The sequence below is a fragment of the Choloepus didactylus genome, chromosome 25 (assembly GCF_015220235.1).
Source record: "Choloepus didactylus isolate mChoDid1 chromosome 25, mChoDid1.pri, whole genome shotgun sequence".
In the NCBI taxonomy this organism is placed as follows: domain Eukaryota; kingdom Metazoa; phylum Chordata; class Mammalia; order Pilosa; family Megalonychidae; genus Choloepus; species Choloepus didactylus.
Window position 1 is genome coordinate 7364995 of NC_051331.1, and position 12471 is coordinate 7377465.

The 12471-nt window shown below is 54.0% G+C and overlaps 2 protein-coding genes across 2 annotated transcripts; both read left to right on the forward strand.

Moving 5' to 3' along the window:
* The first annotated feature begins 635 nt into the window (after positions 1–635).
* On the forward strand, positions 636–3114 carry LOC119520389 (thrombospondin type-1 domain-containing protein 8-like). The gene is made up of 3 exons (XM_037818188.1): positions 636–926; positions 2015–2217; positions 2897–3114. The coding sequence occupies exons 1-2, from the start codon at positions 764–766 to the stop codon at positions 2209–2211; spliced, it is 360 nt and encodes a 119-aa protein (XP_037674116.1). The 5' UTR covers positions 636–763; the 3' UTR covers positions 2212–2217; positions 2897–3114.
* Positions 3115–3148: 34 nt separating this feature from the next.
* On the forward strand, positions 3149–6939 carry RNASEH2A (ribonuclease H2 subunit A). The gene is made up of 8 exons (XM_037818187.1): positions 3149–3315; positions 3516–3587; positions 3707–3833; positions 3926–4013; positions 5257–5394; positions 5524–5611; positions 6491–6614; positions 6713–6939. The coding sequence occupies exons 1-8, from the start codon at positions 3189–3191 to the stop codon at positions 6843–6845; spliced, it is 897 nt and encodes a 298-aa protein (XP_037674115.1). The 5' UTR covers positions 3149–3188; the 3' UTR covers positions 6846–6939.
* The last annotated feature ends 5532 nt before the right edge of the window (positions 6940–12471 follow it).

Below are 12471 nucleotides of genomic sequence, written 5' to 3' on the forward strand. Positions count from 1 at the left end.
GCCCTCCGGAGTCCCCTCTGTCCTCCTTTCCCAAGGTCACCCTGCGCGCGGGCCGCCGAACCCAGCCAGGGCGGCGCAGGCAGCAGCGGCGACCCCCTCCCGCCCCGGCCCCCGGGGACTGCGCGTCCCTGAGGCTGCCGGGGACCCGGCCCCCTCGTCCGCAGCACGTGCGGCCTGGCCCCTGCCGCCGGGATCCGGAGCGCGATGGCGCAGCCCCACTCCCACCCAGGGCCTGGAGGAGATGGCGAGGGCCCCCGCGAGCAGGGAGCAGGGAGCCTGGCCATGCAGCCTCGGTTTCCCCGCCAGGACAAAGGCGGGGTGGGGGACAGGGGCGGGAAACAAAGGGCGGCCAGCGAGGGGCTGCGGCTAGGGCCAGAGCGCCTCGCAAGGGGCTCCCTCCCCGGCCCGGCGCCCCCAGGATGGCGGTACCTGCGTGGACGCGGGCGGGACGCACGGACGGAGCAGACGCGCGGCCTCGCGATTCTCAGCGCGCAGTGCGCCCAGGGCCGCGGGGCCTTTTATGCGCGGCCGGAACCATGGCGCGCGCGGGGGGTGAGGATGAGCAGAGCGGCCGCGTCCACTGCGCCACCTGGGGGGGGAGGATTGGCGAGAACGAGCGGAGCGGCCGGGTCCACGCGCCCGCGGGCGGCGGGGGGAGACGCGCAGCCGCAGGGCCCGACCACTGCGCGGGCGCGCGGGTGTGGCGCTGCCCCTGTACGTGGCTCCCGCGACCCCAGCACGCCGCGGGCGGTTGGAGTCCGGCATGGCCGGGAGCCCCGCGGCGCTGCTGCTGCTGCCGCTGCCGCTGCCTCTGACGCTCCTGCTGCTGGCGACCCCCGCCAAGGTGTCCCCCGACTACCAGTACTTTGGCGAGCAGGGCGAAGGTGACATCTGGGAGCAGCAGCGGCAGCAGCAGCTGGAGGAAGGTAACCGCAGGGCGGCCGGGGTGATGGAGCGGAAAGGTGGCCCCTGCTCCCCTGCGTCCCCCAAGATTGCTGATGCCGACCCTGTTCCTCACTGGTTGCGTCGGATTGGGCTGGTTACTTTTCTCGGAGGCTCGGTTTTCCCATCTGTAAAGTGGGAAGGAGGCCGCTTTTTAAGCAGCTCACAGCTGTAGAGGAGGCGTGGGCCACCAATAAACTCAGACTTATTCGTGGAGTTTTGGGTAGGTGCAAGGAGAGCGGGAAGAGAGAAAGCAGCTGGAGGTCAACTTGGGAAGTCAGAGAAGGCCCGGCTGGAGGAGATAGAGAACCAATGCCAAGCCAAGGCCCAAAATGCAAAGATGCAGGGGAAAGAGTGTGCCAGGGAGAGAGATCCACAAATGCAAAAGCCAGAAGGCCCGAAAGGGGCCCGGAAATGGAAAGGGGCCAAGGTGTCAGGGACCTGGAGAGGAAAAGATGGTAGGGAACGGGGTGTCAAGGCCCTGTGAGCCGGCAGTAGGGGTAATTAACTGGTGAATTCTTAATAAGTGGTAGCTGCTTTAAAAGGATCATAATAATTGTTTCTGTTCGATGTGCTAGAACAGCGCCAGGGGCTTTAAGTACCTTCATCATGTCATTTGATTATGTCATTTACTTTGCCATCTCACAGTCTGGTGGCATGGGTGACCTCTGGACAGGTGTCTCAATGGCAAGCACTCAGGGTCTTGAATCACACTCCCAACGAGGCAGGCTGGCACAGGTGGGAAGTGACAATTTGCAGCCCCACCCCGGGCCGCTCAGCAGATGGGTGAGCTCAGAAGGGTGGCTGGCTCCCTGTAGGTCTCAGTTTCCCCACCGGGGACTAAAGGCCGTCCCTCTCCATCAGGATCGCTGGGAAGATGAAGTAAGAGGACGTGATGGCAGGGTCCCTGGTCAGAGGCAGAGCCCAAGGAACAGATTATGAGCTGGGGTTATTTGTTAGTATTTTTATCCAACTCCCTTCCTAGAGAAGGGTAGAGGCAGGTAAGTGTCACCCCCACCACCACCACCGTACACACACACACCTGGGTCTTCTTCTCGGCCCTTCCCCCCAGACTTGGACTCGATCCTGAGCCCGTGGGGAAAGTGGCGCTGTGCCTGCGACCTGGGGAAGCAGGAGCGCAGCCGCGAGGTGCTGGGCACGGCCCCGGACCTGGTGTTCATGGACCGAGAGAACCTGGTGCAGGTGCGGCCTTGCCGGCAACGGGACTGTCCATCCTGCCCTCCGGAGCAGTGCCACGAGAGGCCCTGAGCCCGGGTGAGAGACGGGCGTGGAGGGGGCGGGGCCGGGGCTGTCAAATCCAGGGGTGGGGTGGGGAGAAACCAAGGAAGGAGGCTTGCGTCAGGAACGCAATCCTGGTAGGGGCTGGGGATCTACAGTTAGAAGGCGTGAGCCCCACTGACACTTGGGGAGAAAGGAAGAAAGGCAGTGGGGTGGGGGTGGGGGACGGAGGAACTGGGACCGTGAGTCAGGGGCGTGAGCCTGGTGAGGGGATGTAGTCCAGAAGCCGAGGATCTGATCCCAGCTGAAACGCGGGGGGTGATGGGGACATGATCCCCGAATTGGGGTTAAGTGCCTGCAGTGGACGGGTGTATATCTTGACTCAGAGTTGGCGATTGGGGTCTAGGATACCGATTCGGGGGCCCAGGAGGCTTAGCCCGATTCAGACAGAGGGTTGTGGGCAGGGACTGTGGGGGAGGGTCCCGATTCCGAGTGAGCGGCTGAGAGAGGGAGCGTGGGGACCGCAATTCCGAAGGCCTGAGCCCAGGTAGGGGCGGGGATATTTAGTCCAGAGGCGTGGTCTTTGGAGGGGCGGTGATGTGGAGGGTCCCATGTTCTGGAGGCATAGTGGTATTTGGTCTTTTAGGCTCCGACAGGGCCGGGTCCTTCATGCGTCTGCCTCAGTTTCCCCTACGTTTCCCTCTCCTCCTACTAGACCCCGCAGGCGGGGCTTCGGAGTCCCCCGGGCGCAGCTTGGAAAGCGGCCCCGCCCAACCGGTGCGTCAACCCAAGCGCTCGGCGGTCGGCCTCGGGAACTACAATTCCCAGGAAGCCACGCGGCAGCGGCTGCGGCGTCGGCGCCGACTGCGCGGACGTCGGCGGTGGCGGTGGGAGCGTCAGGGGCGGGTCCTGCGCGCCGATTGGTCGGGAGCGAGGCCCGCGCAGGAAGCGCGCGGAGACTCGCGCCCGCGGCCTCTCTTCCTGTGGCTGCAGGCGGCGGCGGCAGCATGGATCTCAGCGAGCTGGAGAGAAACAATACGGGCCGCTGCCGCCTGAGCTCGCCGGTGCCCGCGGTGTGCCGCAAGGAGCCCTGCGTCCTGGGCGTGGATGAAGCGGGCCGGGGCCCAGTGCTCGGTGCGCCCCCGGGCTGGGGCAGGGGCGCGATAACGGGGTGCAGGTCGCCCCGGACCCGGGAGGGGGGTGTGATGATGGCGATGGCGGCCATGGCATTGCGCCGGTGGGTGGAAAGAGCGCTGACGGAGCAGGGATGGGTGGGTGCTTTCTTGGGTTCGAGGGCCACCCCCGCCCGGAAATCTGACATTCTTCCTCCCCAGGCCCCATGGTCTACGCCATCTGTTACTGTCCCCTGTCCCGTCTGGCCGATCTGGAGGCCCTGAAAGTGGCAGGTGAGCCTGGGGTGGTGGGGGAGGGGGGTCCCTGGGCAGGTGGGAACTGGAGTAAGAGGAGGGGGGAGGGAACCGGGAGAACCAGCCACCCCCCGCTTCTCTCCCAACCCTCCTCCCAGACTCAAAGACCCTGTCGGAGAGCGAGCGGGACAGGCTCTTTGCGAAAATAGAGGAGGACGGGGACTTTGTGGGCTGGGCACTGGATGTGCTGTCTCCAAACCTCATCTCTGCCAGCATGCTCGGGCGGTGAGGGGTCCCCTGGGAGGGGCGGGATTGGAGGGACAGCCAGCACCCTGAGGGTGGCCGAGGGGTTAATTCAGCTCTGTCCTCTTCCTCAGGGTCAAGTACAACCTGAACTCCCTGTCCCATGATGCAGCCACTGGGCTTGTGCAGTACGCGTTGGACCAGGGTGTGAACATTACCCAGGTGAATCTAACTTGTCCCCACCTCAGCATAAAATAGGGGCAGAAAGATGCAATGGGCAGATTTTGCATCAGATGCATTGCCAGTGCCTCCAGGATGTGTGAATGTTTGCTGCTGTTGAACCCCTACCTTGTGGGATTCTCTGAGGCCCAGCTTGGAGCACCCAGCTCCCCACCCTCCCATGGAGTCTATCTTCCTACCCTAAATGCTTGGTGTCCAGAACAGATCCCAACTCTGCCCACCTGTCCTTAGCCCCTCTGTATTAGCCCAGGGCCCCTCCACCTCCAGCCTCACTCCCCTTCAAGTCTGAGCCCCACCCGGCAGACATAGTCGTCTCCTTGAAAGATAAATCTCAACATTTCCTAATGCCAGTAGAAATTTAAATCAGGAAAACTCCCAGTTGAGTGGGGAAGGTATGGATTAAGTGAGCAGAGAGAAATACCTCTCACTGAGTGTCCTGAGGTGGAGAACGGGCTGTTTGGAGAGGGAATAACAAGGGACGTACTTGAGGCTGGGAGGGTAGCAGCAGGACACCTCCCTGAGGGGGTGGCTGAGGCCCAGGGCACTAGAGCAGAGATTCAGGGGTTCAGGACCTAGTCAGGGGAGACAGTCAGCTGGTAAACAGATGAATAAAGGTAATTGCAGAGAACGAGAGCTGCAGAGACGCCATTCCCCCATCACCTCCCTGACCTTATCCCTCACCATTCTGCTCCAGCCACAGCCCCCTCCTGTTCTCCAGTGTACCTGATCCAGCCTCAGGGCCTTTGCACAGGCTGTTTCCTCAGCCCAGAGCACTCTTTCTCAGAGCTCCAGCTGGCTGGTTCCCTCACCTCCTTCAGGCCTTTATTCACATGTCACCACCTGGGAGAGGCCTTCTAGCTGTCTGCTGTCCTGTGATATTACATCCTGTTTCCTGTACCTGGTTCTCCACAAGGACAGGAATTTTTGTTTGGTGCATTCACTGCCAGGCTGCTAGAACAGCATCAGGCATGCAGCAGTTGCTCAATAAGTGCAGAAAGTATGCAGACAGATCATGCCATGTGATCAGGGCAGCCCTCTTTGGGAGGTGACTTGGAGCTGAGAACCCTGATAGGAAGAGATAAGAAAGGTCCAGCCCGGGGATGAGCTGGGAGGAGAGCATTTTGGGCAGTGGGACGAGCACGTGCAAAGGCCCTGAGGCTGGATGATTGGCACTCCTGTTTGTCTGGATGTCTGCTGAAGGAACGCACGCCTGTCATCCCGGCAGGTGTTCGTGGACACCGTCGGGCAGCCAGAGACATACCAGGAGCGGCTGCAGCAGCGCTTTCCTGGCTTGGAAGTGACGGTCAAGGCCAAGGCAGATGCCCTGTACCCCGTCGTCAGCGCCGCCAGCATCTGTGCCAAGGTTAGTCTCCCGCTGGCCTGGGACTAGCTCCCAGCCCCCCCACTACACAGACACTTCCGGGCAGGGGGCAGACAGTGGCTGCTGGAGAGGAGGGAGAGGGAGGTCCCCAGTGCCCCGTCCTGCCCACAGGTGGCCCGTGACCAGGCGGTGAAGAGCTGGCCGTTTGTGGAAAATCTGCAGGACTTGGACACAGATTATGGCTCAGGCTACCCCAGTGGTGAGCAGATGGGGGTCCCACCTGCCTCTGGAGCTGCCTCAGACAGCAACCGCGGTGATAACTCTCAGATGGTCAGCCTGAGCGCTTTCCGAGATTTTCCACGTTGTTCTGGTCACCCCACTACATAGCAGAGGAGCCCAGGGCCGCGGGGACAGCCACTTGTCCATGGCACTCCTTTCCCTCTCTCCCTCTCTGTCCTGGTTTGCTGTCTCCGGAGCCCCAGTGAGTGCCTGAGGCCCAAGGGGGGTGCCTTTCAGTCCATTATGAAGGGGGCAGGGGTGAGGGGGTACAGGCACAGACCCAGCTGCCACAGCCTGAATCCCGGCCCCACCGTGTTCTCCCCACCCTGAGGCTCAGTCTTATCTGTGCAGTGGAGCTGATGCATGGGGGGCTGGGTTCCCAGGACCCTCAGGCTCTTTTCTGAGGCCCAGGGAGGGGGCTGGCAATTGGGTGACATAGCCAGCCTGAGATTGGAAAGGCGAGTAAATAGGCCAGATCCAAGCCACACGTGGCATGGGCCCAACACATTCAGAGCTCACTGAGCACAGCGAGTACAGGTTTGAGCTCCCAGGATCGAGCAGACAGCAAGAAAAAACGAGGACTAAACCCCTTTTCATCCCCACCGAGTTGACGGTTACATGGGGGAAGGGGGCGTGAACCTGGCGATCCACAAGTGCCAGGGGATTTCTCGGAGGTAGTCTCCCTAAACTGCAAGGGGAGCAACTGTTGGCCAAGTGAAGAGTAGAGGCGACTTGCCTGCACAAATGTCCTCAGAAAGAGGCCCAAGACGAGGTGGTGGGGTCTCAGCCACCAGCCCGAGGAGCTGGGACAGCACTGTGCAGCCAGGGGCTGTGACTGGCCCACTCCCCCCACCCCCAGATCCCAAGACAAAAGCATGGTTGAAGAAGCACGTGGAGCCGGTGTTCGGCTTCCCCCAGTTTGTCCGGTTCAGTTGGAGCACGGCCCAGAGCATCCTGGAGAAGGAGGCGGAAGACGTCACATGGTGGGTGCTCGGAAGGTGCTGGGTGGACAGAGGGAGGAGTTGTGGCAGGGCCGCCTCCCCCCCCGGAAGCGGTCAGCACTGTGTACTCTCTCAAACAGGGAGGACTCCTCGATGGGAGATCAGGAGAGATCTGGGAGGATCACATCCTATTTCCTCAGTGAAGGCCCCCGTCCCCGTCTTCCCCACCGATACTTCCTCGAGCGAGGCCTGGAGTCAGCCACCACCCTCTAGGAAGGAGCCAGGCTGTCTCCCCTTTCCCCATGTGTGTGTGTTTGTCGTCACCCCCACCCCACCCCCAGTTTGTGATTAAAACACTTGAAGGAAAGCCAATTGTAGAGGTTCTACTTGGGACAGAGGTTGGGTGGAGACAGGCTCTGTGGCTGCACCCAGATCTTGCCTTTGGGGAACTTAAACGGGATGGGCAGAGTGACGGCATGAAGATAGCGGAGTGAGGTGCCACAGGGTTCCATCTCCCACAGAATAAAACAACCAGCAAAGAAGGCTCACAGCTCTGGAAAACAGTTGGGCAAGCACCGAATCAAGAAAATGGCAACTTAATGGTGGTAGGAAAACCTTGTGGTGACATTGCTGGCCCTTCTTCTCCTAGCCTCTTCCTGGCTTGGTGCAGAGCCAGCCCATGCTCCCAGTTTGGGTCGCTGATACTCGTTGTGGAGGGGACACCGAGTGCATATATGTCTGTGCCCATCTGTAGCAACACAGTCTAAATCAGGGCACTCATTGCAGGCTCTGGGTGCCTGCATGTAGAAGCAACTTATGGGGCAGCTAAAACAGTGTGAGAAACAAGTCACAGCTGCTTGGGACAAAAGAGTACCAGGGGAAAGACTGCTTCCTAGGGGAAGAGGTCATTCACAAACAGGTCCTTGTAAACAGAGGAATCCCTGAGGCCACATGTGCATGCCCAGGACAAGAGTATGCTCAGAAAAGAAAGGAGGACCCCGTGCTTTCACCTCAGGCTGTTCTTGAGGCTCGTTGTTAGCCTGGCTAAGCTCTGAACGATAGCATTCACATAGGACAATCTGCAAAATCTGGGAAGGTTGGGTGTTCTGGTTTGCTAATGCTGCCTTTTTGCAAAAACACCAGAAATGGATTGGCTTTTATAAAGAGGGTTTATTTGGTTACACAGTTACAGTCTCAAGGCCATAAAGTGTCCAAGGCAAGGCATCAACAATTGGGTACCTTCACTGGAGGATGGCCAATGGTATCCAGAAAACCTCTGTTAGCTGGGAAGGCATATGGCTGGGGTCTGCTTGCTCCCACGTTGCATTTTAAAATGGCGTCCTCCAAAATGTCTGTGTCAGCTTCAACGGCGTCTTCAATGTCTGTCTCAGCTGCAGCTTCTCTGTTTGCTCCTGTACATTCTTCAAAGTGTCCCTCTTGGCTGTAGCACCTCCTTCTGTCTGTGAACACTTTTATATGGCTCCAGTGATTTAATTCAAACCCACCCTGAATGGGCAGGGTAACACCTCCATAGAAATTATCCAATCAAAGGTCTTGCCCACAGTTGATTAAGTCACATCTCCGTGGAAACAACCAATAGGTTCCAACCTAATCAGCACTAATACATCTGCCCCAACAAGATTGCATCAAAGATAATGGCATTTTGGGAGCCATAATACATCCAAACTGGCACAGTGAGTTTTTTTTTTTTCCTTCCTGTTTCTTTTCCTCTCTGTGTTTTTGTTAGCTCCTGGCATTCAAGGAAATCTCTGTTGTAACAACAGCTGGATACAATGTTAAGAAACACTTTAGTAGCTGAATTCCAGGTTACATTATAATATAAAAATGTCCAGTGTGCAGCAAAAGACTACAGGGCATACAAAGAAAAGGGAAAAGCTGACCCACCCAGAGGAGTGAGATAAAACATCAGAATCCATCAATAAAGAAGCCCAGAATCGGACATACCAAAGACCTTTTTTTAAAGTTTTATTGAGATATAGTCACATGCCATACAACCCGTACAAAGTATACAATCAGTGGCTTTTAGCAAAATCACAGTGCTGTGCAGTCATCACCGCAATCAATTTTAGAACATTTTCATTATTCCAAAAAGAAAAACCCCATATCCCTTAGGAGTCACCTCACAATCCTAATCTTCCCCAGCCCTGCATAACACTAATCTAATTATGGCTCTTTGTATTTATTTATATATTTCCATTTTATATAAACGGGATCATACCATGCATAGTACTTTGTGTCTGGTTTCTTTCGCTTAGCATAATGTTTTTTGTTATTTTTTTATTAATTCGAGAAGTTGTAGGTTTACATAAAAGTCATGTAAAAAAATACAACATTGCCATACGTCCCACCATTGTTGGCATTTTGCATTGTTGTGATACCTCTGTTACAACTGATGAAAGAATATTAAAATATTACTGTTAACTTTAGTCCGTAGTTTACATTAGATGTATTCCCCCCCCCCATGTATCACCCTATTACTAGCACCTTGTAATAGTGATACACATTTGTTAGAATTCATGAAGGAACATTCTTATATTTGTACTACTAACCACAGTCATCACCAGACAAAGACTTAAATAAACCAAAAGCCTGTCTTAACATAGGCTCAGAGAGCTGAAAGAAAACATGCACAAAAAACTAGAGGAAATCAGGAAAATGATAGAAACAAAATGAGAATTTCAATAAAGAGAAGTCATCAAAAGGAACCAAACGGAGCTGAAGACCACAATAAAAATTCCCTAGAGAGGTTCAATAGCAGGTTGCAGCTGGCAGAAAAGAACGAATCAGTGAATTTGGGGATAAGACAATTGAAATTAATTAGTCTGAGGAGCAGAAAGAGAAAAGAATGAAGAAAAGTGAACAGAGCCTTGGCTTACCAATATACACATTTTGGGAGTCCCAGGAGAAGAGAGAAAGGGGCAGAGAGAGGATTCAAAGAAATAATGGCTGAAAATTCCCAAATTTAACAAAAGACATGAAAACATGCATCCAAGAAGCCCAACAAACTGCAAACAGGACCAACTCAGACCCACACTGAGACACGTCATCAAACTGTCAGTGATAAGCGACAAGAATCCTGAAAGCGACAAGAGAGACACATGCCTTGTACAGGGGAGCCTAATAAGATTAAGTGCCAGTGTCTCATCAGAAACCATGGAGGCAAGATGGCAGTGGGATGACATATTTAAAGTCCTGAAAGGAATTGCCAACCAAGAATTCTCTATCCAGCAAAAATATCTTTCAAAAATGAGGGAGAGATTGAGACACTCCCAGATGAACAAAAGCTGAGAGTTTTTGTCACCACTAGACGAGCCCTATAAGAAATGATGAAGGAAATTCTGCAGGTTGAAAGGAAAGGACTGTAGACAGTAGATTGAAGCTTCATGAAGAAATAAAAATCTCCAGTAAAGGCAATGACATGGGTAAATATAAATGCCAGAACTATTTTATTTTTGCTGTGTAACTACTTTTTATGTCTTACAGGGTCTAAAAGGCAAATGCATGAAAGTAATAAATGGATGGTTTTGGGCACAGTGTTTAAGGATGTAATTTGTGACGAGAACAACAAAAGTGGGGGGACAGAGGGATATGCTACTGAAGTTACGTTGGTATCAAGCCAAGTGAGATTGTTATAGATTTAGGGTGTTACATTTTAGGCCCATGGTAAACACACACACACACACAATCTGAAACATATGCACAGAAGGAAATAAGAAGGGATTAATGGTTTACTACAAAAGACCAACTGGCTGATTGATTTTATTTTATTTTTTTAATGAAATGATTAAAAATTACAAAGGAGCACATGGAGAAGTCTCCCTCTCACCCTGCCCCTAGTTCACTGATGGGCTTATCAGTGCTTTCTGAGTCCTTCCAGAGATACTGTGGCATGTTATAGACAAAAACACACTTCCTGTTTTGTTTTGTTTACGTAAATGATAACAAACTATACTCCAAATTGTGCACATCGCTGTTTTCACCAAATAAATCTTGGAGGTAACTCCAAATGGGTGACTAAGCAACCTTCCTCTTTCCCTTTACAGCCACAGCATCCTCCGTTGCATGGCAATTCTGTAGTTTATTTAACTCCTTTCGATGGGTGTTGGGTTGCTGCCAAGCTTGCTGTAACACATGACATAGCAGGGAACGTCCAGAGCATTGTCATTTCTCCTGCACAGATTTGTCAGTAGGACAAATTCCCAGAAGTGGACTTGCTTGGATCAGAGGGTCTGTTTGTAATTTGGAGAGATGTTACCAACTTCCTCCTCTGTGGAGGTTGTACCATATGGCACTTCCACCAGCGACGTAGGTGAGTCCTTGTTTCCCCCACAGTCTTGCCAACAACAGGACAGAAGTTTGGAAGTCAGGTGGCTCAAGAACATCATCAAAGACCCCATTTTAAAACCATCTTCCATTTTGCCAACTTTGGTGGCTTTGTCTCTCGTGGTGCCATGATGGCTGCCACAGCTCCAGACATCACATCCCGATCTCCAAGAGCCTCGTTCTATCAGTGGCCTTCCGGTAACTTCTTGGTTGGGAGGAGGGTATATGCCCATGCCTGAACCAGTCACTGGTGAGGGGAATGGAATTTCTTGAGTAAATAGTCAAGAATTGGCACCTTGGGGTGGTGAGCAGCCTTGGCCCCCTCTGGAAATATTTTAGAAATGCAGAGTCTGGGACCCCCATATCGAACCTGCTGAAGATCCCCAGGGTCTCATTTAAAATGAGGTTAACAACCCCTGAATCTTTTTACAAGGCAGGGGAGGTGGTTTTAAAAAGTATTTTATTGTGGTCGGTAGTCTCTACAACATAACATATCCCATTTTAAACACTTCCAAATATACAATTCCGTGGTGTTTATTTACATTCTCAATATTGTGCAACCATCACCACCATCCAACCCAGACTTCCATCGTCCCGCATGGTATTTCTGTGCCGATTAAGCATTCACTTCCCGCCCCCATCCCTGGTACCCTGCAGTCTCCTTTCCTTCTCAATGAATTCACACATCTTAGGTATTTCATAGAAACTAGATCATCCAGCATTTGTTCTTCTGTGTCTGGCTTATTCCACTCAATGTGAAGTCAACCCCTGCTTCTTGAGGGCTTTCAGATGATCCCTCCTGCCCTCCTCAGTACAGCCCTGTGGGTTTTCCTTCTGGATCTCTCTCTCTCTGTGGCCCTCTGCCCACTCTGGGCCCTGTCCTGGCAGCCTCTCTGCTGCCTCCAGCCTCCCCTCCCCCAGTCTGTCCTCCAAGCTACCAGCAAGGGCGTGAGCCTGTTAGACCTTCCCTGGCTTTAACCTTCCCTTGGGCATCTCCTCTTACCTGGCATTCAAGGCCAAATGCCTTACCTGGCATTCAAGGCCTCCTGCCACCATCTCCCACACTTGGTTCCTGAATGGCCTTCAGCTACCCGCGTGGAGAGCCTTCAAAGGCTCACATCTCTCTCCTTGGAGCCTTCCTTGAATGCCTGTGTATCCTCATCCGAATAACACAGTCACGACAATCATAAATGAGCGTGACATCTATTGATTGTTAACTATGTGCCAGGCACTTTCCCAGGATTTTTCTAAGCCCTAGGCCTGACGTTGCTCTCCTTAGGTGGACTCTGGTGTCTTCTTCCCTCGAGTATAAACTGACTGGCTTCAACAACTCAAGTTTAACGAAGAGAAAGCAACATAAATGGCACTGCCTGGCTTACAAGGGTAGGACATCAAAGGCAAGAGAACTTCTGCCACCTGCCCTGGGCACCCAGCCCCCGTGCTGTGAGAAAGCCCAAGCCATGAGGAGAAGCCTCGTGCAGCTGTCGCGGCCGACAGCTCCAGCTGAGGTTCAAGGCGACAGGTGGCATCACTGCCAGGTAGGTGAGTGAGGAGA

Coding starts and splice junctions, on each gene's coding strand:
- LOC119520389 (XM_037818188.1), top strand. CDS start 764: ATGGCCGGGAGCCCCGCGGCGCTGCTGCTGCTGCCGCTGCCGCTGCCT. Junction 927..2,014: donor GCAGCAGCAGCTGGAGGAAG/GTAACCGCAGGG, acceptor CCTTCCCCCCAG/ACTTGGACTCGATCCTGAGC.
- RNASEH2A (XM_037818187.1), top strand. CDS start 3,189: ATGGATCTCAGCGAGCTGGAGAGAAACAATACGGGCCGCTGCCGCCTG. Junction 3,316..3,515: donor GGGCCGGGGCCCAGTGCTCG/GTGCGCCCCCGG, acceptor CTTCCTCCCCAG/GCCCCATGGTCTACGCCATC. Junction 4,014..5,256: donor AGGGTGTGAACATTACCCAG/GTGAATCTAACT, acceptor TCATCCCGGCAG/GTGTTCGTGGACACCGTCGG.